Source organism: Cuculus canorus, chromosome 20, assembly GCF_017976375.1.
Source record: "Cuculus canorus isolate bCucCan1 chromosome 20, bCucCan1.pri, whole genome shotgun sequence".
In the NCBI taxonomy this organism is placed as follows: Eukaryota; Metazoa; Chordata; class Aves; order Cuculiformes; family Cuculidae; genus Cuculus; species Cuculus canorus.
In genome coordinates this window covers 9837501-9864461 of record NC_071420.1, presented here as the reverse complement: position 1 = coordinate 9864461, position 26961 = coordinate 9837501, and the positions used below count along the sequence as shown (strand labels likewise).

The 26961-nt window shown below is 41.8% G+C and overlaps 1 protein-coding gene across 7 annotated transcripts in view; it reads right to left on the bottom strand.

The window, feature by feature from the left end:
- Positions 1 to 26961, bottom strand: part of AUTS2 (activator of transcription and developmental regulator AUTS2) — a 780406-nt gene that overhangs the window by 225882 nt on the left and 527563 nt on the right. For all 7 annotated transcript variants that reach the window (XM_054084892.1, XM_054084891.1, XM_054084894.1 and 4 more), the window contains one exon: positions 15302 to 15331. In XM_054084892.1, coding sequence (XP_053940867.1) covers positions 15302 to 15331 — 30 coding nt within the window. The remainder of the gene's footprint in view (positions 1 to 15301; positions 15332 to 26961) is intronic.

The window sequence follows — 26961 nt, the reverse complement described above, 5'->3', positions numbered from 1 at the left end:
ACAAACAAAAAAGCCCAAACAACCACAACAGGTTTTGTAGTTATTGGCAATGGCAAAAGAATGAGATCACACCAATAAAATCACTCCTTCTCACCTGGAAGCAGAGCAGCACGTATGCCATTTTGGAGATCCACTTCCTGGTAATAAAAAGGCAATTTCTTTGGGTAACAAAGCCAGGTACTTTTGGCAGTAAGCCAGGAAGCTTAAAGAGAAACCTTGAATTCTGAAAGCATAATAGACAAGGGATTCAGCTTAAGAGAAGATTTCATCTATCAACTAACAAGAGGCTGAGGTCATGAAGTAGGGTATTTCTTTATACTTGAGAGACCAAGCTAAAAGTCTTAAAAATGTGCAAGAAAGCCCTGGCTGCTGTGCTCTCCGTACGTAATAGAGATTGCAGCTTCGAGGGGGCTTATCATTTCTCCCGACATTCTGACAGAAATGCGTAATATAGAAGTTTAGCAGTGTGGGCAGGTGAAATTATACTAGGCAGGAGAAATCATTTCAATGTGAATCAAAGCATTCGTTCTTGTCCACTTCCAGCCCTAGCTTGTTATTCTCTCTGCTTCCCAGAGCTTCATGTTTTTAACAGAAAAGCTCTATTTTAAAACTGCAGTTATACAGAGGGTTCTTGGATTTGGTGTTTACTCAAAAAACATCCTTACCACACAACTTAACCGTGACTTGATTCTTGCTCATCTGTTGAATTTGCTATAGATTTTTGTAAGTATTCTGGGTACTTTTATTTAATGTATTCACCTGTTATGGCAAACACTGTGGTAAGCAGATTATAGATTGAGCAATACGGTTATGGGAAGTTTTGACTAAACCGTGGTGAATTTATATACAGAAAATATCCTTATGAATAAGAATGAACTTCTAGAAAAACGTGCCATTTCCCCATGAAAAACAGCAAAGTAAAGAGCATTTTCAACTTCAGACTTTCATTTCTGTCGGAAAAAAAGCATAAAAACTGCTCTGTTAAGCCTCCTCAGCCTGCTTTTCATGAAGCCCAGGAACACACTCTGCCTTCCTACCTGCCTCAGAAGCCCAAAGCATCAGCTTTTCTGCTCTTCTAGAATGATGCAATCCACCCCACAGCACAGCCCGAACGGCATGCAACAATCAACCCTAAATCCAGAAAGGAAACCAGTACATATAACGTCTCTATGCAAAGAAATTCATAAATACTGCTGAAAATGTGTCTTCTATAGCACCGTGGTCCATTCTGAGCTACCATGAAGCACAAGTCCCTCTTCCTGAAATGGATGAAGTCCCCAGATCTTAAATCAGCTGGGAGGTCCTTCTCATTGAATTCTTTTCCTAAGCTTTTGTTGCCATCTCTGAGAGACACTCAAGCTTTTTAACCAACTCTAAACACCGTTCCTAGAGTTTGCAGGTAGAGTTACTCCTATTTTAAATTGAGTTTTGAATTCAAGGTACTTGGTGTCATTTAGCACTTGAGAACAAGTGGACACTAATTAGTGGTAAATGACAATAAAATTTATACTGAATTACACACAGCATCTGCATTAGTAACCAATGAGTTCACTCTGATTAATGTTATCGCAGGAAGGAGCAGGGAGTTTGTAATGATTTGCTAAAGCCGCTAACTGAAAGCTCTTTAGTCAGGTTTCACATTAACAAAAACAAGCATTAAATTACTTAAAGACAACCGTTCATTTAAATAAGTACTTTGTTACTGTACATATAAATCATGCACAGACAGGAAACTTAGAAATCGTCACAGTTATCACGCCAACGATGCACAGCGTGGAAGTGGTCACCTCGCATTTTTGCACCCCAAGACCCCCAGAAATTGCATACTGGGCCGGGATGTGACTGAGAATCGCCGATCCCTCACACCAAATGAAATGTGAAACAGTGCAACACACTTCAATAGAGTAAATCCAAAGAGGCACTGATCTCACTGAGATCTGGCAGACGCACGAGCAGGACAAGGAACGCTACACTGCCATCTGAGCAGTCCAGAGAGATGCTTTAAGCAGCAAACCTGACAGTTGCCACAGTGCGTTCCTGAATTTCAGAGGCACTCAATGGCAGCAGTGCTCTACAAACCACCCTCAGACTGCTCCAAGGTCCCCTGGTCCATAAGCAACACGCAACCCACCATTAGGAGCCACTGAACTAAGAAAAAAAACCATGAAACTAAACTCCGAATGGGAAAGATGGGAACTGGTAGATACGCATTTCCTAGATATGCTACTGAAATGAAAGATTTATTTCATTTCTTTGTTATTTAATTTCCTCTCCGATTCACACAGTCTCATTTATTTATATCAAAAGCTTTGGGAGACAAGACTGGTTTCTCTCTCTGTCTGAACTGTGCACAGGTCAATAAGAATCCGATGCGGAAGGGGTTTCTGAGGGCTGCTGTACAGGAACAACAATACAAAAATAATAAAACATCATTTGGAGTTCAGGCTTCAGCTGCAGAAAGTCTTCCCTCTTGAACCTTCTGTTTATACTGAAATGGAGCTGCAAACAAAGACCGTGTAATGAGTAAGTTCAGAGCTGCTGTTATTCTTGGACCAGGAAAGAGAAACAAAAGCATCGCAGCGATTGTACAGAAGTCGTGATGGAGTCGCTCTTTCATTGCATTTTTTATGACATATGACAAGTACAAACATCGATCTTCCAGTACGTTTCTATTTTCCTGGGAGTACAAGATACTATGGATTTCTACCATATTGAAAACAACAGCCTTGACTTAACATCCTTGCAATGCCCTCTAAAACTGATCTTATTCAGCCTGCAGCCCATCTGTTTTATCATGGTGCACTGACACCATCAATCAAAGTGACCCTGGCAACATAACAAAGAGAAGCGGCTCCGTTCAGGCCGCGATGCTAATACTTCCTACCTCTTCAGCTCCTTCAAGTGGAGGAACTGTAAGTGTTTTACAGAAAATTAGCCAAGCCTCTCAGCTCCTGTGAGCAGGTAATCTCAAAAACAGGATGGCCTCCACAGGGCAGAAGTCTGAGATGATGTGACAGCCCTCGCTCCATGGCGGACATCCTCAGTGGCTACAGCTGCATGGTATTCCGTACCAGAGATGAGGACAAAGGCAAGAGCCACACGCTCACATGCTGCTGTACTGAGGTCATACAAATGTCTAAGAGAGAGAAACTGAGCTATTGAGAGTTTAAATGACTTGTGCATGCCAGCAACAAAGCAGCGCACAGGACCAAAGACAGAAACGCATTAACCAGGGAGGTGGAATGGTATCCAGTGCTCCCCTCTCCACTGCGCTCATTGAGGTGATGCTTGCCTTCCTCTTCATAGCTGTCTGGGGCTGACCCAGATCTGTCCCGTCCCGGGTCTTATTCCTCTGCTCCAAACTAGCAGACACCTCTCCTCCCTCCCTGTGTAAAGATTTTTGCAAAACAAAACAAGACAAAAATTTGCAAAAATGCATTAACAATGCAAATTCCCTCCCATAATCCTGATGGCACACAAAAACCCCGGCAAAACCTAAGCGTTCCAAAGGAGGCTACTTGTCCACATTTGATACGTGCAGTGCAAAATTCTTCTCTGTCATCCTTCCCAGCCTCTGGCTGAGAATTTGTGCTGAACAGGTGACTCAGAACCAACACAGCAGCCACCTACCAACCCCCTAAACAAACAGTACCACCCCCATATGGGCAGAAGTTAACCATTCAAAACCAGTGCCTGTCCCACCTGTTCCTAGAACAGCCCCTTTATCAGAGATTATCACAGACTATCACTCAATCTTCAGTTTGTCTAGGATCTGCTAAATGTTTCTCTAGAATTCATCACTCAGTGCCCATTCACAGCCACGAATTAACCGCTCAGTTTTCTCTGAAAGTCAGGAATTGGATATGACACATAAGTCACCATAAACTCTACAGGATTAAGTGAGTTATTGCGTCTTACAGCACAACTGGTTTCTACAAATGATACCCTGGAAAATGACATTATCGCTCAGTGATTTGGTTCAATCTGATTGCTACAGTTAATGTAATAATGTAACTCAATTAGGATGCTTTTGTTATGAATGAACAACCTTGTTTAATATTGTCTGACTGTCCAGAGTCAGCTTAAATGCAATGTCGAGATGGCCTGCAAAGCCTAGAAATTCAGTCGTGCATTTTAAGAGGAGATATTGGCGTGAAGTAGGAAGCCCATACGGTTTTTAAGGACACAAAGGTCACCTTGGTGCTTCCTACTAGATGAAAATTACAAAGCAGGCACCTTTGTAACATCTGGAAGCGAATTCAGACTTTCAACAGAGTTCACAGAGAGGCTTTCAGAGGGAAATGAGGGAGTCACAATTTGACTCTCATTTTCAAGGCAAAGCACGTCAGGTTGACCCTAAGCTATTTCTTCCATACTTCTCATCCCCCACCAGCGTCCCTCGGTGTGGTGCTCAGCAGCCTCAGCAGCCAGATCATGGTAGGCATAACGCGAGAGGCTGGGAGAACTCAGGCAGTTAAAAGTTAAATAAGCTTTGGACCTTTTCCTATTTTCACATGTGATGTCCTTCAGAGGCACTTCCAAGACGTACTTGGAGCTACCTACTGACACACCAGCTAAGTAAGGCACTCCATTACTGTTACGAATTTATAACACACGCGTTATTTGATCATCTGCTTTTCCTGCAACTACAGCTCCTTGACTCTCAAAACATCTCTCTGTGAAGATCGTCTGAGGTCTTGCACTACAGCCTGGAAGCTTCTCCTTTCAAGAAATAAACCAGGGGTTCATTCATGAGTGACATAACAAGGCGCAGGCAAGGAGACTTCCAGAGAAGGCATCATCTTGTCTGTGGAAACCGTGAGAGAAGAAGGAGGAAGAGTATGCAAAACCTGCAGTGGATTAAATGAAAGATGAAAGCCCAGAAAGATCCTACTCTGCTGGTACCTGTAGGCCCAACCCTAATTCAAACCATGTGTTACTCTCTTCACTTCTACTCTGTTTGGGGAATTTCTGGAATCCAAGATGCACAGTAGCTGTATTTTACCACTTCCAAGTCCACAAGTCCTTCATTAGTGAGCTGAGCCAGATGGAGAGAAACATGCAGAAAACCAAACCAGTACTTGCTGGAATCCTTCTCAATTCATTGGTGCATGCGTTTAATTTCCTGTCTCTCTGTTTTCAGCCTGTCCTTGGATATGTTTGTGAGAAACCTGAGATGGTTACATGTGTTGTGGCCTCCCAGGGTCTTAAAAACACAAAATAATTACCATAACTTCAATATATAATTTTTTTGCTTTGCTTTCTAAAGAAACCTCCATAGAAAGCGCTCAGCTTCTCAGTTCTCAAGACTAAGACATTTTTCTTCTCAAGGAAATGTGAGAAGAGACATTCGGGAACGGGGACCATGCCTCATACATGATTATAATATCAGATTTGTTATGAAAAACAGATGTTAGTCAATAGCATAAAGTGTGTATGAATATTATACTTGAATAATACATAGTAACATATAGTCCTTAAAGAAATACTTCTTATATTCTAGATAGGTTTGGACGTGGCCAAACTCCAAGATCCACAGATTGAATTTCTGTCTCTCTCCATACACGCATACCATACTTGCATGGTCATTACCATCTACTCACAAATACACATTTAAAGCATATAAGTAATCAACAAATATTTATATATAGCTATATTGATCACAAGAAATGTGCCAGCATGTTTCAGTAGAGATTTCCTTTCAGGATCTTATTTTTCTATGGAGGGTTTACAGACACTTGGGCAGAAGAAGACATAGTTTATAGATTTCTTAAGAGAGCATCTTGGCTGAAACATCCTAAATCAAAGTTAAAATCCACATCACCCAGGATAACTTCTTTCTGAAGGCTGGAATTCAGGGATAGAGACGGCATGTGGGCACCTACAATGTGTGCACGTACAGACACACACCTATTTCTTCACTGACTTGAAACTACAACTCTAGTTATGTGCAAGAGCAGAAAACCATCCTGTGAATTTCCTTCTCTCTGCATCGGTGGCACCCGGTAAATGAGATGTTGTCTGGCATTCCCCCAAACTCTAACAACCTTCACAAACTCCTTTGATAAAAGTTTTGCTACATATGACAAAAAGATGTAACACTAAAATGTGAACAAGCAAAACTATCATTTGGAAAGTCTTTCTTATTGTGATCTAAGCTGCTGGGAAGGCTTTAGGAATTTGCATGTTATCCTTCAAGATGTTTGAAACTGTCTCTTCGGTTTCTTGTATAGCCCAGAGCACATCAGCAGCTTAAATCTTTAATCTCTTCTTCCTCTCTCCTCCCCTACAGAGGATCAAACCCTACAATCTACACACAAATAAAACTCGTGGGCCCAGAAAAGTTTGGCTCCAAGTTTTGCAATGAAGACAGGAGGATTTATTGCCAGGAATGCATCATACCCAAACAAAACATCCAGCTGTCTAAACCAGCATTTTTTCCCCAAACTTGGCCCGAGCTGAAACAACAGAGAAAGCCGAGTGCACCTCGCTGGCATGATTGGACGGGGAAAGATGGGGATACGGTGAACCCAGTCACGCTTCTGCTCAGCGGCACATGAGTTGATAAGCCCTATCACTTCATCTCACCTCACTGTGACTATAAAAGCAATTAAACACTTCGAAAGACAAAACAAAAAACCTAAACAAACAAAATGAGGTTGGTTTTTTTTTCATTCTTCCTCCATCTGTGAATTCACACAAAAGAAGAACGAAGAGAGAAGCAAACAGGATTTCAAATACACGCCACAACTACTTACCTGACAGAAACACTCCATATAATTATGTACCTTTTGCCTGAAAATATTACAGATATTAGTGCTGCTGTTGGGAGGAGAGTTTGTGGGCAGCGTGTAGGAATATTGTAGATATTTAGAAAACCACTAGGAGCCTGCAAGGAAATTACCTTGGGGTATATATCACATTTTTTCTAGAAGCATTTAAGACCACTACTATACTCAATTTAATCTCTCCCCTAAGTTTTTCTAATACTCATTTCTCTGTGTAGCTACACCTCTAATTTTGAATGTCAATATATAAACAGACATGTTGCAAATAATGAACATCTATATACTGTATGTATATAGATATGTTCAATAAAAATAATGTACATTATTTTCATAGTATGCACAAGTACACATGCAAACACATGCTGCAAAATAATACCCATCTATAAACGCCATAGCCGATATTCTAAGATCCTACATGAGAACAGTATTTGCTCATACAAAAATAATAAACATTTTAAGACAATGAATACACGCATGCCCTGCTACAGTGGTATATATGAATCTGCATACCTTACATATGCATAAGGCATAAAATGTAGCGAAATATGAACATACAACTATGACATCAACATTCGGTGTATTTGCGCATTGCCGTGGTACACGCCTGTTACACGCATCCATTTAAACTCACATAGAATTTAATTCTCCACATTCCTGGATATTTTTGCTATTAATTTTAATTTTCATACAACGATTTGATTTTTTTATCCCCGTAAGACAGTTTGCAACTGATATTTTTTAAAAAACCTGATGGCTGAGCAGCATTTTAAGATACTGATGTGACAGCGTCCGAACTTTGAGAGCCCCGCGCACCCCGGGAGGAGCGTTCGGGGGCATCTGTGCCAGCCTCTCCCTGTTTCAGTTCTTGATTGTTTACTCAACTGCCTGAAGATGGTCTAAAGCCCTGGGGAGAGCAAAACCTGTTTGGGCCATTGACATTGAGTATCCTTGGTGCAGGAAGTCAGGACCTTAGAGGTATCCATCATTACGCCTGCCTGAAGGCAGGCTGGAGCCAAGGAACTTGCCTGAGAAGCTAGTAAAATTTTAATGCACTCTGTAGTGCGGTCATGTCATACTCAGTTATGGCAAATAATCCCAGATGCCTGCAGAGGTAAAATGGAGCTGTAATGTGCTTGCCTCCTAACCCGAGCTGACAGCAATGATGTACGACTACCATTAGCGGAAAATATCACTTCAACTAACCCATGATCCAGCTCCGCTAAGGGTCACATTATCCATGAGGAACAAATTACACTCCCAAAGTAAATACAAATTTTCTACACAAAATGGGTACAAAAAAAAAACCCAAAAAACCCCAAAAAGGCAAGGGGAGCCGGGTGGGGGAAGGGGGAGAGGGTGGTGGGAGCAAGGAGTGATACGTTACCTCTGACAACACGCTGCCGAGTGACGAAGATGATAAAGGACAGGACAAATAGCGGGCTGAAAGCGCCGCGGCACAGCCAGCCCGGGAGCACGTACCCATGCCTGTATACAACATGTTTGCTCCCCTTAGTGGCAAACGCATAATCTTTTACAATGAACGTGCTTGGCTCTGATTTTATTGCCACTCTAGCTGTAGGGACCCTCTATGTGGCACATCAAATGAATAAAAAGGATCCTTATCTTTTCTCCTAATGGGCCTTAAACAGTAAGAAATACTTCATGATTGCCTGAGCATTGCTGGAATATAAAGTCTGGGTGATCTTTCACCCTTGGGGCAAATTTAAGGTGCGGCATTTTCCAGAGTTAAAAAGACAACACCTGTACAAATATGCGGTATAACTCGCACTGATGGGAAACATCCTGGCTTTGCAGAAACAGATTTAAGAATAATACTGAGAAACTATTTCTCTAATCCTGTCCTTAGCCAAAATAAATACATGGCAAACAGCAAGATATCAGTATCCCATGACCTGAAGTAATCGCTTAAAATTGGGTTCTCAGTCACTCTTGCCCCATGGACCCTTGTTTGCTAAACACGTTGGTACACACCATGTGAGGAGTTTTTCCAAGCATTCATCTTCCTCTTATTATCACAAACAATCCTTTCATCCTGCCAGGAAAGGGCTGAATGGGCCTGACGACTGCTCAGCATTTTTCTACCAGCTGTAACCAGCCACACAAAACCTCCCTCCCCCAAGGAGGTTCAATTTGGAGAGCGAAGGCTTCCACCGTGACCCCTCCTGGTGCTTGCACACAGAAGTCCACCACCATATTGCCATCAAACTCCACTTCTGAACCTTGGGACCTTGTAGCCTCACCAAAGCTCCCTTTCCAGTGGTTTCCCCTGGCTACATCATTTCCACTCCCTGGCTGGGAGTCTCGAGGAATGTCTCATACAACCTGAGGCTACACACTTACTTCTCAGGCTCTCTTACGAGACTGGAGATGACGCACTTTATATGTCGAAGTTCTCCTCTAGAAACCAGCCCACTCTTCATGCACCTGCGCTTAGAGTTGAAAAGTGCAGGGAATAGGAAGAGAAAGCAAACGCTGACGATACAGCCTTCTTTCGTTAGCTCAATAAATACTGAGAGTTCCCTTCAATGACCAGAATTTTCCAGATAAGGAAATTCACAATTTGTTATTTGTACTCCAGCGATGCCTGGACACCAAACCGAAACCCTGGCTGAGTTTATAGGCAGTAAGAGCAGAGATATTATGACTGTGGCAGCCATAAACAAATCCAGCTGGCTCCCAGCTGTCTATCTGCTGCAGCTCTGGCACCATCCAGATGGATGCTTTTCTTTCAAGTACTACCAAACTCTTCCTTCCCCATGAGCGAGAGGAAAATACCATGGCCCCCACTCAGTTCTGTTTCCAAGCATCCCACTAAAAATCCCAAACTGATGCAATTACCCACATGAGAGTTAATTGTACCCATGTATAAATGTGCTCATCTGTCAAGATGGCATTTCCTCACCATGTAATCCATTTACAACAGAGCTTTTACTTCCAGCAACAGAATACACAGAAGGCAGCCCTGTGCAAAGCAGCTATTTACCTTGGTCTTACGTCCTCTAGCACAGTTTATTGTGAGGTTGCTTTAAGTTCTTACAGTTTCTAAAGAAAAGACAATTTGCTCTTCCCTGTGCATGTTTTGGAAGGAAGGGAACATCAGAGCCTCACTGACGTGTGGACCAGCACACTCTATTTATTCGGCAGAGACACAACTCAGCAGGACAATCCAGATCTGGAGAACAAGGATGAAATGGCTTCCAAAGTTCATGACCAACGAATGTTGCATTTACTCAGTGGTACTGAAAGGCATGGTTTCAAGTAGGTCCAGGTCAGGTTCCTCTTACAATAAATATACCAGAGTATTTATAAAGACTTAAATCAGCTGAGTTTGTACAGTTGGACTAAAAATCATGGGGTTTCTTAACATAGCTGGAAGACCACCGGAAAGCAAACAACACACAAATACACACACACACAAATATATAAACAATTGTGTATGTGGATATTCAACTACCAAACCCTGAAATACAGCCTACGTACTAATCTGGGCAACACATACTGCCAAAACACTACTCAAAAAATATTTCACCAAAGGCCATACACAAAATAATTCAAAAGCATTTCAGAAACATACACAGGGTGCACTAAGATCGCTTTAGTGTGTGTATGGATACACACAAATAAGCACTCTGTTTATCTGGGTATACCAGAGTCATTTACGGTATTTTCCGTGCCATAACCTTTGGTTCATCGTTGGTTTATATGCAAACAAATGTATTAGCATTATCATTAAAAACATTTTGATGCAAGAAATATCCTTCAGCTCTCATGGCGCTTTCAATGGCACGTTATTTTTCTCTTCAGAGAGAAACATAATGAAGTTGTACAAACAAATGGTCGCACCAGCATCGGCTGCTAAGTAAGCAGAAGACCCACTCGTTCTAGTCCCCTCCCAAGCTGGGGTAAGCTTTGTTATTCTTCCCCTGTGACCACACGCCAACGCATTGCAAATTTAACCACCAGTTTGACCAGCCCCTTTCCTCTCTTTGCATCTTACACAAAGAGCATCCAAAGCACAGCCCGCTTCGGAAGGAACACTTGGCAGTGTTTGAGCTTTAACTAGCCAGTCACTGCTGGGCCCTGGAAGAACACACTTCATGGGAATCAATAGCCTCATCGAGAAAGAACCGATTGGGTATCACTAAGATATACACAGAATTAAGTCATCAGTTGCAGTAATTTAAGTTGTACATCCTATCAAAGTTGGATAAAATTCAAGCAAGAAGCAGATCCCTTCTCCTCTTGAATCAGGGCTAGGTAACAAGTCTGTGGATACTGCAAAGCAGTCCTCCTTGATCAATGAAATATTTTCCCAAGAAGTGAAAAATCACTAAAGTGCCTCAGATTGAGCCTTCATTTTAAAATCAGAATGGTGAGAAGAAATAGTAGACACAGTGAATGAAAAATGACCTTACTCCTCATCTCACCTTTAGCATTTGGCTTCCTTATCAATGCTGCTTGTACAACTTTTCAAAACAGGACTGACTTTTATTGCCATGAGATGAACTATGCATTTGCACTAATTTTTTTCATATTCTATTAATTACCATGGGTGTAATTTTGAACACTGTATCTAGATATCAGAAGATAATACAGTTGCACTTAGATTTGTCAGCTTTGCAATAGCTTGCCCTAATTTTAGATTATCAGCTCTGGAGACCTGCTCAAAGAATAAGACTGACAGACTTTTTAATGAAGAAAAACCGAGTTCCCCTGGGATCTATACTTCTTTCTGATTCAGTAAGAAATCCCAGCGGCATTTGCTGAAAGGATCCCAGGATGGAAAATGACATCTCTCTAGGAATTAGCGCTTCACATTCTGATGCAAGTCCTCCAAATATACCCCCTGCCACAGACACACTTGCTACCTCTACAGGTTCTGTAGCAATAGGAGAGTGAAATGCCTGCTTTGAATGCTCCAGTCCAGTACTGTGTGCTAAATTGGAATGAAGGAGCATGAATCTATATAAATACATAAATTATCCACCCAAAACATGTCATTTAAAATTGAGATGCTGACACAGCCTTAGCTACAGCACTGCTAAGCAGGGGCTGCATCATTTTTCAATTAAATATCCTTGTTTCTTCTTCCAGAGTAACCTCTGGAGAAATGTCTCATTTGAGGGCAGACGTAGACAGAAAGTGACTCTGTCTGTCGGCTCCCAATTAAAGGCTGGGGAAGATGGATTGGAGGCACAGCCATCACCTAATAGAGATCAGATATCAACAATGATTTACACAGCCAGATAGATACATATTCAAGTGGAGGAAAAAATAATACTAACAGTCAACGAGGCATTACTTCTCCTGCTCTGTCACCAATGACTATTCATCTGCTCCTCAGCTTCCCAGGTCCTGCTCCTTCTTGTGTTTTCTTACTTTACTGTGGCCCATCCGCTCATCCTCCAACCAACTTGTCTTCCAGCCACCTCAATCTGTCACACAACTTTCATCATACTCACCTACCATTTTTTATTCACTGGCCTGTCTTTCTGGATTCCAGGTCTTATTTATTCTAGTTGGAAATATGTACCTGTCTTGCATTACTGCTGCCTCATGGGTCTCTCATTTCCCAGGCACGCTGAAGGATCAGCATGAGTTTGCCCTCAAATGAAGCCTTGTTTCCATTGTTTCCATTCCATTTGTTTCCTTTCCATTTTCTGAGCAACAAATACAGTATTAATCTACAGCAACATACCATTTATTCTGTATACTTCAGGACACTGCAGTCTGCAAGACATGTTCCTAAAGAAAAGTAGATCTCCTCTTCTCAGAAACATTTCAGGCAAAGATGTTTCTGATGGGAGCAGAATAACCCCGAAATCCTCAGAATACATTGCCCTAGGACCAACCACAAGCAATTTGGCAATTTGCTACTAGAACAGCTCCATAGTTGGAGGCTAATACCCTCATCATGATATAAGACAGTTGGGTCAAGGATCTTAAACTTCTAATCCTGCTGAGTACCCTCAGCTTCTATGGTTACTAATGAAAACTGAGGATGCTGAGCACTATTTATGAAGGTTCAACCTCTTGCACAGCGGTTTGGCATCCTCATTTCTCCGAGTGCATTTTGTTCACAGGAATTTCAGGTCCTAAAAACGTTATTTTATTTAAAGCAGGAATTCAAAAAATCTTCTGGGTCCTATTGAAAGAGATCTAAAAGATCCTGCCTGTCTGAAGAAAAGAAGTTTCTACTTGTCAGTTAAACAAAAGAATAACGCACAGCCTCCTTTATAGCGTGTACTTTACCTGTCATCCAACAGCCCATTATCATGTCACGGCAGAGTGCACTTTTCTACAGGTCACTTTGTTTAAAATGACATGGATAATGCACATGTCAGTGAGCTGACAGTCCCGACCGTCCTTCAGAGATAAAAACCGCAAGACGAGCGCCTGTTCTTATCTGGGGTACATGCCTTGGTCTATCATCTAAGTCAGGCAGAACATGATTTCTCCAGAGAGCACTTTTTTCATTTCCTGATTTTAAGAAAATCAAATAAGCACCATTTGTCTTCATCTGAATATGCTTGACCTGCTCAAATGATGATGTCTCGCATTTTATAACAGGCTACATATGCTGAATTCAAATTAACAGCAGAACAAGGCCTTTAGATCTTTGCCTAGGCTGCCAGCACGGGCTGAATAAATACGCCAGGGTTAGCTGTCATCTTCTAGAACTGGGCCAGAGCTATAAAACTCGAAGCTGGGTCTGGGTCTGGGATTTGAAAAGCACTAAAGTATTAGGGATATTTGGATCTGCGCTTAATCTCATTTCATTAGGGAAGAAAAAATATAGATCACAGAGAGGAAAAACATATCTGGATTTTCAATCTTTCGCACGCAAGTACTGGGATAATCTGTGTGTGGTACAATCTTGGGTCTCTCTTGTATTGTTTTGTGGAAACTATCCTGAACCAACATACTTCCACCACCCCAAAAAGCTGCCTCCTTGCCTTTTTATACTGGAGTGCTGCAAGAGAAAAATACTGTGAAACTGGCAGAGGTTTAGCTCTGTAAATGCAACAGCGGCAGGAAATTACACTTCTAGTTCTGAGTGCCATAAACATAGGAGCTGAAATTCAGTTTATCATCTCCCACTGCATAAGGAACATCCTGAAAATGAATAATCACTTCACAGGATGGAATGTAACGGTAATGCATTAAAAATTCATATCTTAAAAGTGCAGGTTAATATTCTGTGCAAAAACCCAAGAAAACCTCCCCTTTCTGTTGTCACACTGATTAACTCCAGTGATTAGTTCCCTTATGAAAGGGAAATCACTGCAGCTCAAAGTAAACAGTGGTTCTTTAACACAGTTAGCAAATTATTAAGAAACCGGAGGAAAAAAATCTCTGCTTGGGAAATTTCTGAAAAGCTGAAGGGGTAAAGCTTTGGCTGTTTCAGAGAGAGCGGTCTGAATATTTCCTTAGCTTCCTGCTACAAAATCCTGTAGAAAACTGATTAAGCTCACGAAAGGTAGGTTTTACAACACATTTGTTCTTTTCTGTTGTATAAGCCGCATACCAGCAGGGCCATCTCTCTTCTTCTTGGCTTGACGTGGAGCTACGTAATGGAACCACTCATGAAACTCTAAACAATTCAGTGTTATTATATGAATGATAATTTACCCTCCCCCAGCTTCCATCCTCTAATTTATCCAGTGAAAGAGGAGGCGAAAATGATTACATTATCAAAACATCCCTTAAGGCCCAACATACAAATGAAAATCATAAAATTCAACCTGGAAGTAAAGAAATCAGACCGGTTCTTATGCAATGAGTATTCATTTTTGCGGAAGAAGAAAGGTAGATGTTAGTCTGTTCATGATATAAAATAAGACATAAAAATATGTATCAGTGCGAACGCTAGTTCTTCATTACTATCAGCCTTCTAAGCCATAAAGAGAATTAGAGATCAGTGCCTGACTTTTCCAGCATGAGACTCTTCCTCTCTTGCACTTAGAAACCCACAGTTGGTGAGATGTTACCAGCGAGTTGTGTCGCTTGACTTAATGCACAGTTTCCAAATGTTTCTAAAAAACAGATATATATATATATATCTCAACCATAACACTTTAATTTGAGTTTGAAAACCTTTGCCTGCAGAGAAGCAAAACAGGCGACAACAGTGGTTAAATAACTGTTAAGAAATGCAAATGTGAGGGTTACAAACATATTTGGTTCTTTTAGAACTTCACAAGGGAAAATTTAGTCATAGAAAGGGTTTGGCATTGAGACTGGTGTTCACGAACAACCCACACAATCCGTGGCATCAGTTAGCTGAAAGACAAATTGTGCAGCCTCCAAAATATTCATTAGAATTGTCTTTCCTTGGAGGTCTGTTCCAAAATTAAGTTAAATTTCTTTGTACAGAGATGCTTTAGATCAATCCAAAAAGAAACTTTGAATAAATAACAGAATAAAAGGATTAAGTGAATCCAACAAATCCAACACATTATTTTTGCTCCCATATTGATTCTCTTTCTTACCTTTTCTTCTGGATCACTGTCGCTGTCACACTGAAAGACAAAAAAGAAAAAAATATCAGAAAGAGAAACTCTTTACAGCCAAAAAAAGAGAAGTGTTCAATGAATAAGATGGCTGAGACACTCATAAACCCCATCAAATTGGGTACCTTGAAGAGAAAGGTCAGTTACTGTACAGGAGGGAATTTTCCCCCAGACGGGGGTTGAAGCCACATTTGTATGTTTGACTTATGACAAACCTGCGCTGGAAAGAGCACAAGCCATTTGTGATGCCCTCTGTTGAATTCTCATGCATAGACGCTGATAGTGCAGAAACACATTCGGACTCCAAAACTGGATCAGGGAAGAATCATAGAATAGTTTGGGTTGGAAGGGACCTTGAAGACCATCCAGTTCCAACCCTCAGTCATGGGTAGGGACATCCCACTGGCTCAGGCTGCCCAAGGCCCATCCAACCTGGCCTTAAACACCTCCAGGGATGGGGCAGCCACAACTTCCCTTTTAGTTGAAGAAGAATAAAAACAATAGTAGAAAGCTGTTTATCTTTTATTTGATGGACAGTGTTTCTCCTACTGCCTGCCAACACGTGGGCTTTAAAGCCTTCTCCGCTACGAGGGCGTGGAAATGGCTTAGGTCTGTCTGTACCAGAAGAGAAGCATTTCCCAGGACACCATTTCACTCAAGGACTACTCGGAGGGTTCACCCGATGCTTTTGGTTACTGCTGCCAAACTAAACAACTCGGGGATGACAGCGGAAGCAAGAATGCGCTAAATTAATTGATTCATTGATGTTCTCTACAATTCAAGAGCAGCGCAGGTACCACAGTAAACACACACAGTGCTATAAAACGCTGAACAGTGGCACTAGTGGCTCCTGCTATTTATCAAGTGTCACTGCTCAATTTTTTACTAACTCGTACTATTGTAGGAATACGACAGGACTAGATGAATCAAGCTTCAGTGCAGACAAGCATCAGAAACCCAAACCACACTTAGATTTGCTAGAAGTACAAAAGCTGTGCTCGAAATAGGACTGTAAGACCATGCACCCGACTCGCACTGAGCTGTTTCTTTCTTAGACACAGAATTGATTCATCCCACCTAATTCTGGGTAACTACGAAGGGGTCACACGTGGCTACCTCTACGGCAGAGAAATATCGAAAACACCTCCATCTAGGGTTTTTAAACTTCAGTTTCAGAGTCTGGAGGACTGAATTGTCTGCATTGTTCAAGGAGGAACTCGTATCTCTGCATGCCCAACAGCAGTTGTTTGGAAGGGAAGGAAAAGACCACTGAATAGAAGAACCGGGTTTTCCAAATCAAGGTCTAACTGATTGTGTTATAAAGCTACAGCAGTCAGTTAAGCCCTTTATGCATTTCTATCCTGTTTAATCCATTTTGAGTATTTCCCTAAGACAACCAAATTGCTTTGAAATCGGTTACACCTTGTGATTTCTGAAGGTTAACTGTAGAGTGGGAAGTGAACTGACACAGCCAAATACACCCACAAATGTATGTATTTGGTTTGCACAAAGCAAGTCATCTTTTGGGTGTTCTTTAATTATAATTTTTCTGTTTCACTGGCTTTTTCCCGATCTTTATGGGCACAGGGGGTAAAAATTTGCCTTCCCCACACCAATGAGCGACGCAATAACAAACTAAAGACAAGAACTATTTCTAGGTATTTTTCAAATAATTTTAAATTAAACAAAAAATAGATAAAATTGCAAATAATTCCAAGCAGAAACAGAAGCGAAGCTTATTTAATAACTGACGTGATAGCACTACTTGCACCTAAATACTCTGGTGACAACCAAATGAGAGGGAACAAGAAGACAGGAGACAGGTTTAGCTTGAATTTTGCAACCCTCATACAATGACCAAGCTAACAAAGAAAGAGTATTTAACTGACAATAAGAAAACTGCACATTTCTAGAACAGTATGGTACTTGCATAAAGTACTTACACCCTTCCCCTCTAGATATTATGTATGTTGAGTTCAGCATGACTACACGTACGAGATTTCAGTATCAGGATTTTTGGCAAAGCAAGACTCTACATTTACAAAAAAGCAAACACATGTGTGGATTTTCATCCATGAAAATCACAGCATGTCACAAAGATTTCACATTTAGTATCTCAAAAAAAAACCCCTCAGCTTTTGGGTTAGAGGGCCTTATCGCACTGCTTGGTTAGAGCCAGGAGGGCCCAGTGGTTCTGAGGTCCCTGCATCATGTGGTCTATGTGTTAGGATGTATCATGACGTATGACACAGTTCAAACCAGGCAGCTTGGAATCAATCGCTCCATTTGCATACTCTGCCCATCCTCCAGACAAACTCCAGTATAAGTCCCGATTGCAATACCCGAATCCAAAAGGAGAAAGAAAGGGGGTAAACAGCAGATCACAATAAGCAGGCAAGAATAATTCCCTTTCAGCAGCAGTGTTCGGAGGACTTTAACTTCCACCTGCTCCCGCTGCCGAGGCACAAGTGCACATGTCCTGGGGCCCAGCTGTGGTCGCGGCACGTTACAGCCTCTTCTTCCCCCACCATTTTTTGTCTGGTTTCAGTAATCTCTCTTCCACCACGGATTAAGTTCTTCCTGACTCCTAAGCTTGGAAAGAACTCAGGGTTTTGTGTTTTCTGCAGTGTGGAGGTACTTGGGGAGAAGCGTACTTGCCAACAGTGACAACCGAATTTGCCAGCAAAACATTACCCACATCCGAGTGAATCCACAGAGACGGTGCACACAGCGATGTTGGTGGGAAGTTATTTCCATCAAAGTGTTAAGCCTCCTGCTTTCCGACAGTCCAGTTCTAATTTCAAGGTCTGCTTAATTCCGCATCAAATAATTACTGCTATACCCAGAAGCACCTTGTCTCCAGAGTTAAGCATATGGCGAAGGACTGAGACCTACTGGTGTCCATTATGGAAGCAGCACGGATGCCAAGCCGATTAAAAATGCTCAGGCTCCCTTCACAACATGCCCAGTGACTGACAGCTTCGCGATTTGGCCAGTCACTGTGGCTGCCAAAAAAGCCTCTGCTGCACGGAGGCCCACATGGCACTCTGAGAAAACAGTTCCATTCCTGGTATTAAATTCCCTTACTGACGCGAGGACTTTGCTGTGAGCTCAGCAGGAGAGCACCATCCAATTTACAGCTCCATCCTCCAGAGCCCTCAGTGCCAGCCTCTGGCAGAGACGAATGATGGTCAAACCCCTCCAGCTCATAAATTATGCAAAGGCAATAAATGCGCTCAGCAAACAGCTCCGAAGGTTTGCCTAGCCTGGCTCCAGATCTACTTTGTAAAATGCCAGGAGCCCTGCACACAGAAGGCATCTATTTCACTCACAAAGAGGTTTTGTTGGTGGGGCGCGAGGGAAGGAGACCCATCGTCCAGCAGCACTGTCCTGTTCCAACAGCAGAATGTTATGGACAAGCTCTATGTCGGGGGAAAAAAGGAGGGACAGGAGGAAAGGGCACGTTGCATTGCACTGGCGTAATGTTTACACGCAGCATGTATATGTAAGCGTTTGTGTGCGGGCATGGAAATTGCATGTGCACGTTTTGCGCATCCATGTTGAGCTGAATTTTCCCTGAGGTTTAAATACGTGCATCTCCTTTGGTTCGTGGAAAGAATCAGACCATTTCTGTGCAGGGGTAACTCCAAAACAACTTGCAGAAGGAAGAAGAGATTTGCTGCTCTGGCTGAAAACTGATTTGGAGCAACTGTATGTTCTTCTCATGCCTGAGACTGCTTTGCTGTTCAGGCACTCCAGGCATTGCACTTGCACACACGTTCCCCAGTGGCCTTTCTCTGATGTGCTCATTTACATTTTTGGATGCATTTTCTTCCCAGAGGTGCTAAAGCACAAGGTGTTTCCATCTTCCGCAGCCTCACCGCTAACCACTTCTAGAGAACAGGTTTGGGAAACCAAAGCTGACAACCGTGAAGTTGATTATTCAGAATTACTGGTCAATTTGAAGACTTGAGCCTGCACCGCTTGCTCGATTTCTCAATTCCTCTAGCATTTCTCAACCTCCCAGGACCACAGAAAAAAAGTAAAACGATTTAAGTGCTTTGTGGTTTTCAGAGCACCAGATTGTTTCGGAATTGAAGTGATACAAATGCTTTGTACCAGCCTTCTGCTTTGGGCTGAGTTTCAGTATTTCGCGCCTATTACAAAAAGATAAATTTTCCAGTGTTCTCCAGTCTCTGGTTTCAGCCAATCATGGCCTTGTGCACACGCTGCATCAGAATATTCTCCAGATAATTGGGAATCCAGAATACCACTCAGAGATAGTGTGACCTGATTGCTGGATAAGTGCCACTATCTCCACTGGAAGCCAAGAGTGATAACGTGGCAAATCAGGACAAGGAGGCTGCAGACACATTTTACACCTGAGCAAACCGAGGTTTCTTGTTCTGATTCGCAGGCTCAAGGCACTTACTGTCTCCACGCCGAACACACGTCAGGACTGATGACAGTCACCCGGGGCCAGGCTTGAGAAGAGCCCAGAGCCCAGTTTCCAAAAGCTGCCCAACATTATCAAAACCCCCCCAAACCACCAGCCCCGAGCTCTCATTTCGGCACTGAAATGGAGCCCAGATCGGCGAAACCCATGAGCACCCACAGCTCTCACTTATGGACAAATTTTCCAACGAGCACGGCACAAATTGCTGTGAGGTCTTTTCAAACCAAAGCCTGATGGGCCCCTCAGAGGAAGGATTCTTCAAAATGGCTATTTTACGCTCTTGAAAGTCTTGTACAGGGCAGAAGGGTCACTTTCTTTTCCCAAAGGAAGTACAGCACTATAAACCAAATCCAAAGCACGGGACATAGAAAGCTTGCTCAAAAAAACTCCACAGATAAAATTCGCAGAGAACATATGGAAACATTAAGGTTGTTCCTCATTTCTATATAATCAGGGGCAATAACGAGACCAGACTGACAACGACTTGCTCAAAGTGGCCATATTTGTCACTTAAACTTTTCGAACCCCTTTAATAACTTAAGTGTGTAGGCTACCACCCTCCATGCCATCACTTGACACGCATGCCAAGTGTTCAAGCTTCCTTTTGCACTATTTCTGCAACTTGATGCTCAAGAAGCGCTAACCACAGCGAGTAACCCACAAACTTGCATTTTCATATGCGTGTTGCAGTCAAAAATCAAACAGCTATTCCTAAAATTAACCCCAGGTGAGGATGGAACGTAGAAACTCGTAAGGTTTTTTGAGCAAGAGAAAATAAAGCTCTCCTTTCTGTCCCAGCTTTAACCTTCTACATTACATTACAGTCCAGGCTATGAAAGTGTAAGATGCATTCCCTGCGCTGTGGAGTACAGAAACACATAACTGCAGTGAGAAGTGCAAAAAGAACTTTCCGGTTCCCATTTGAGGTTTAACCGCTGCTGCGTTTTGTAGAAGAAAAGGAAAACTGAAGATTGGGCTAAAGATTAGTTTCACCTCCCAAATCCCCTGCCCCAGCTGGAGAGAGCACGAGTTAAAATGCACAGCACATCTCCCACAGCACCCGCAGAATGAGACTGATCCCAATGCCACATTTCAAAAATCAGACACCCTATGAGGTTACAGCTGTAATTTAAGCCCTTTTTAATAGCTTGAGAGAGTCTGGTCCAAATCAAGCTGAGTAAAGGTCTGTGCCACCTCACCAGCTCATTCAGGCTGAAGAAACACTATGGGTTTCTATGTACCTTGCTGATTGAACACATTCTTGTGCAAAAAGTGGCAATCATTGAATATATCATGTACAATGACATTGAGGAGGGCATTGTTCCCTATTCTGCTCAATGGACTTTGCTGGAACAGCTATTTCATATCTTGGATCCATTTATCATTGCCACCAAAGGAGTCAGTGCTGCTGAAACGCCAGCGCTGAACAAAGTGATTCTACTCATCTGTCTGCTGAAAAGAAATCTGAAGAAAATGAGGGAAAACCCGGACCTCAGCCATGTTCACACTGACATTTACAATATTCTTGTCCATCTATCCACCAATGACAAACTGACAGCCTTGGAAAGGGCAAAGATGATATTTTAGCTACACAATTAGACCTTTGCTTCCAAGAAAAAAAGGGGAAAAAAACATCTCCTAGATGAAAGGAGACACAGGCAGGGAATAAATGGGCAATTTTCTAATTGATGAAATGGAGACAGGCAGACCTAGAAAGAAACCAAGAGCAAGTATTTCACTTCTTTCTTTCCTATCTCTGACTTTGCCTGCGAGTAGCATTCAGCATGGAGCTCCTTGCCAAGTAATCTTATATATAGCATCTCGCAAATTGGTTAACATCACAGTCTGCTTAGCAATTCTTCACCATTATCCACAGTGATTCGCTGTAAGGAATAACTCTGAAACAGAGATGGTCAGAAGTTTAAGGTCTGCTTTCTCAAAAGCTAAAATTACAGATTATTCACAGAAAAGTCTCATTTTACACAAATTACCTTAGTCTGGACAAAAGATTGCAATGTTGACCCGTAATCTGAATTCCATTTTATCCAAACTACTTCACTTTAGATGAAATGTATCAGTCTTAGACATTTAAAGCCATCGTGGCCCCTTACAAGAAAAATATTCAGAACTTAGAACCACTAAGATCTAACCTTTTTTTAATTCCTCACTCCCCAGACTTTTATGATTGTTTTACATCGCAAAATGACGCAACTTCCTCACGGTGTCACTGCTCAATGATCCCACAAGTGCTTAAGGCTCAATCCAGCCATCCCCAAAGAATAGGACGACGATGCTCCCACCGACATCAGTGGAAGATCAAATGGGCTTTCCAGATGTATCATTAGAAAGCTAACGATGCCATGAGTTACTCAGCTCAGCATCTTCAGAAAAGACCAGCCACAAGTCAGGTATCCAAATTCTACCGCACTAACTGGTCACCAAGCAGTAGTTGGCCATATACACAACCGAATCTTAATGTCAGGAAGTCATTCTCTCTCGCAACGGAAGGATGAACTCTCTGCCTCAGTTCCTCAACACTTTGTATGAAAGAATCATTACATGCCGTTACTTCTGGGACTCTGTATGTTTGGTGCCTCCTCATCTGCCATTCTGGCCGTAGACAATGTGCAGTATGTAATGTTATTTTTAGCATCCTCTCAACTGATGATGACAATTTGCAGTGTGTAATGTCATTTTTAGCATCCTCTCAACCGATTAGCACTTCGACAGGCTTCAAAAAATAAATTATAGTAAATAAGAGTAAAAACAGCCATTTACAGTGGTGGACTAAGTCAATAGCAAAGACTTAAACTAATCAGTGTTTAATGAAGTCAGTGCCTAAATAGTGCATTAGCTAGCGTATCTGTATACGGAAAGATTCCTATTTTCAGAACGCTTAGTCTTAGCCCAAGAGTTCAGTTTGGAATCTGAGTCTTCCAAGTGCTTACAGGCTAATGAAATAAAAATATCCTGATGGACAAGAAGCAAAGCATGTTACGGGTTAAAATAATACAAGAATCTATTTTTTTCCACTGTGTTGTGATCCATAAAAATCACCCTGAGCCTTTCCTCTTTCTTCTCTGCCTGTGAAGCCAATTGCTTTGATTGCAGTGATATGAGCTTGCTGAAATGACTTGCCCTTGCTTGTGAAGCAAATGGAACATGCTAATAGAACTTATCGCATTACCCGATGCAAAAGTGCCATAGCTCATTACTTTAAGATAAAAGGATATCATTGCAGACGGGAAGCAGAATTGACTTTCTGAGGCCCGACTTGATGATGATTTAATCAACTGCTCTCTTTCACTTCTCATCTCTGCGCCTGTCGGTTTCACAGGTGCTGTTAAATGAGACACTCAGAAAGTGAGCGGAGGGAAAGAAATTGCTGTCATTACTTTTCAAGAAAGGAGGTATGCAAATTTTCGACAGAAAGATTGCGTTCATAATGGGCCTGGTAAAATACAAGGATCATGCTTGACAGGTGAGGGCAAGTCATTTGTACGTCCTTAAAGTGAAGCAACCATCCTCATTTAGAAATTGTGCTCGATAAGAGAAGCTACAAATGAAAACCACGCGATGGCTGAGAAGCAGCAAGCAAACCTTTCAAGACGTTGCTCTTGCAGCTCTGCTTTCAGCAGGTGCCTGGCGTGCCTTCACACATGTCTATTCCTCACTGCCAGATGGCCAAATTTTGACCTCAGTATCTCCCAGAGAGCTCCTCCTAACTGTGTTTTTTACTGTCAGCTTTACATTCACAGTCCGGGGTCTCAGAGTTTCTTCTTTTCTTCATCACTGCCAGAAATATACATTACAAAACAAAAAACTAAGTGAGGGTTGAATTAACGTTGAAAATAGAATCAATAGTTTGGAGGCAACAACTCCTTTTCTTCTGCATGTGACTAAATATTACAGATCTTGGAAGGTCCAGAGCTTACAGTTCTTCCAGCCAAGTAAAAGTAAAAAGAATAATCCACAAAAAGAGTTGTGACAGGAAGCAAAGAGGATGAAAAGACTCTCCTCCAAGGCCCAAAAGGAACCCGGGGGCTCATGTGCGATTGCAACATGAGCCAAAAGGGCGAAAAGAGAGTAACTGCGTGTTCCATCGACTCGATGGAAAAGTTTTGATATTCTAAAATTAGAAGCAAAATAAAGCAAAACAACTGAGGTGATAAATTATGTACAGGCTAAAAACACATCTTGGATGGCTATCGAGCTATACCGATCTTTCTAAATGGGGAAATGAGAACTACCAAGCTTGTATTGGTGTCAATCAGATATTCAATCAGAGATTGATAGTCAGCCACAGCAAACAGGTTCCTCGGGGACTCCACTGTATGCAATGGATACAGAGGTTTGTCATAAAAATGTTGACATTTTGTCTCAGATAACAGCATAGGACTTCAATAGAATTAATGTCATGAATATTTAGAATTCAACAAGAAACAGCTAGGAAATACTGCCACAAAGGAAGTTTGATACAATGGAAAAGGATTTAAATAAGAGCAGTCACTGTATTAATTCCACAGACAGGTGCATTTTAAGAATGTACAATTTCTTTCCCAAGACACACACTTCGCTTGGCCCAAATGCTCCTATGTCTGTTTCTGAAATGCAGCTATCTTATTTGACTTTTTCCCTATGTGTCAGGTTCTTAACCTTCCATATCTACTTAACTAGTAGAGACCCAGTGATACTCTTCGGATCTGACTCACCTCTCACCAAAAATACCTCCTTGTAGGTTGAAAAGCAGAGTAGCTTTGGGCTAGGACTCAGGAGATCCACCTCTGTCACTGGCTATCAGTATCACCTCAGGCAAGTCTGTCAACCCACTGTTCTTCATCTCTTTGGGCCATTGAATGCTCCTTTGGATTTGGTTGCTTTTCACTATATGTGTTTATAAAGTTTCTAGGATAATAGGGAACTTTTCTTAAGAGAATTTTGGTCTTAATAAATGGAGGAAAAGGAGAAGAAAGCAATGAGACTTGGGTCATCATCCTTATTTTCAATATAGATCTCACCTTCCACCAATTAAACGGCATGATCTACAGCAAATCATATCATTTCAGCTGCAAATTATTCTTATTTTCAATTACAGAAACACATACAAAGAAACAGCAATGCAATATCGATACTGTTGCACAGGGGTTGTGCCCTTTTCCTGGCTGCAGCGACTCGGAGCACGAAATGGCTACTGAAAGACACACAAAGAGAGACTCAATTGATTTCTAAGATGAAATAGTTGTAGATATAATATCTGTAGGAAAAAAAAAGAATAAAAAGCCAGCTCTTTTCTTCTTTCCCAGATAACAAGGATTCTTTAGATTTTCGGCTCTGCATCTTTATATTAGGCTAAGCAATTTGAACTGAATTGTATAAATAATAATTCCCCAAACAACCCCAAACAATGGATCCTTAGGGATAAGACCTTAACAGCTGAGCTATAAACCTCTGAACATTGGATTTTAACGGATACTAAAAAACTCTTAACTAAGCCCTATAAATACAACCTGAAACATAATGATTTGTGTTGCAAGTTGTTTGCAAACTCCCATAAATGTTCCTTATTGTCATAATGCCAGAAAAATAAGTCAGACTGTGTACTCAGCCCTTTAAGCTGGCTTCTATGATGCTGTTTCATCCCCTTTTCCAATCTCTGTTTTATAATTTATCACTCACATAGTTGTTATACATTATTATTAGTATTTACTGCTACCTTTATAATTTGTACAACTTATAAATTGTCTGTGCTAGACCTGAGGGAAGAGCAATACTCTAAATCTACAACAAGCAAATATAAATTGCAAAGACAATGGAGCCCCGTGGCCTGCCTGCTTCAAACTTCCTGTTTTGACATACGTGATGCTATAATTTGGAATCTGTAATTTCTTCCTAGGAAATGAATGCATTATTATTTTTTTTTCAGAATGCTGCAATTATAACGACTGAATTCAAAACAGGCGTTGCATTTCTCTGTTTAAAGGTAAGCATAATTGTATATCCTTGATTTATCAGCTGGACTCAACTGTTTGTTATTTATGGAGCGGCTAAGGACAAGTAAGAATATACACTGTTGGGGGAATATTACTCAACGAAGCATCCACCGCTGGACCCAACGACCTCTTTGATCAGCCCCAAACCGAGGTATGCCTCTCCTCTGGTTCGAGACAAAGCTGTTACTCCGATATGGTCTTCTACAGCATGGAGTGTACGAAATCTGGGACTCGCAGCGCTCAACTCTATGGTTACACTGTCAGCAGAAAGGCAGGAGCTTCAGGTAAGACTCAGACCTCTGGTTTAGGAGCTATGGTAATGTAAAACCATTCTAAACCAGGCCCTCAGCTTCCTCGCCAATGTGCTCGTGGCACAGATAGAAGAAAAATGGTTGTTTTTATTTCACTGCTGCGTTAACCTCCCACCAGAGTAAGGCGATAGAAACTCCCGTATCATAAATGATATCGCAGACTCCATGACTGTTATCAGCAGTGGCAAATTACGTGGCAAGGCATCACTTGGAATAGATGGCTTTTAGCACAGCGTTCAGAAAAATTATCCTTGTCCAGGTAAGTCTTGGAAAATGCAAGGGCTTTGCCAGTGACAACCGAGTTCAAGCAAGGCCACAGCTAACGCAGCGCTGAGTGTCGCTAAGACTGCCCATACATCCCCTTTTCAGCCGCAGCCGTACTGAGCCTTCACACTGTTAGAATGATCTATTCCAAAGTGGAATCCCATGTAAGGATGGGAGAAATCCTGAACGTAAAATGTAGGACTTTCCAATAAAACTTTTGTCAAGAAAGAAGCGACACGTTGAAATAGAATTGAATGCATCTTGAAAAACAAGTCTGTCTGGGAACGTGGGGAGCCATGGGAGGCCTAGAAGGAGCAGAAACTTTGTGTCTCTTGACATTTGAAGTCACTGCTATCCCACAGGCAAAAATCCACGCTGGATTTCTCCCTGTATGATCCTAGCAAATCACCTGCATCTTCTACGGTACCCATATAAACTGCTCAGCCTGTGCTGCACAGTTTTGAGAGAGATTAGGTAGAACACGGAAATTCACGGCTTCCTCTAGAGAGGCTCTCTATGAATATAGAGCCCCGGAATTTCACAAGGGAATTCTTAGAGAGGTAGACACCAAACGATTGGAAGTTTGATTCTCATTTCTTTTGAAAATTTAGTAAGAGG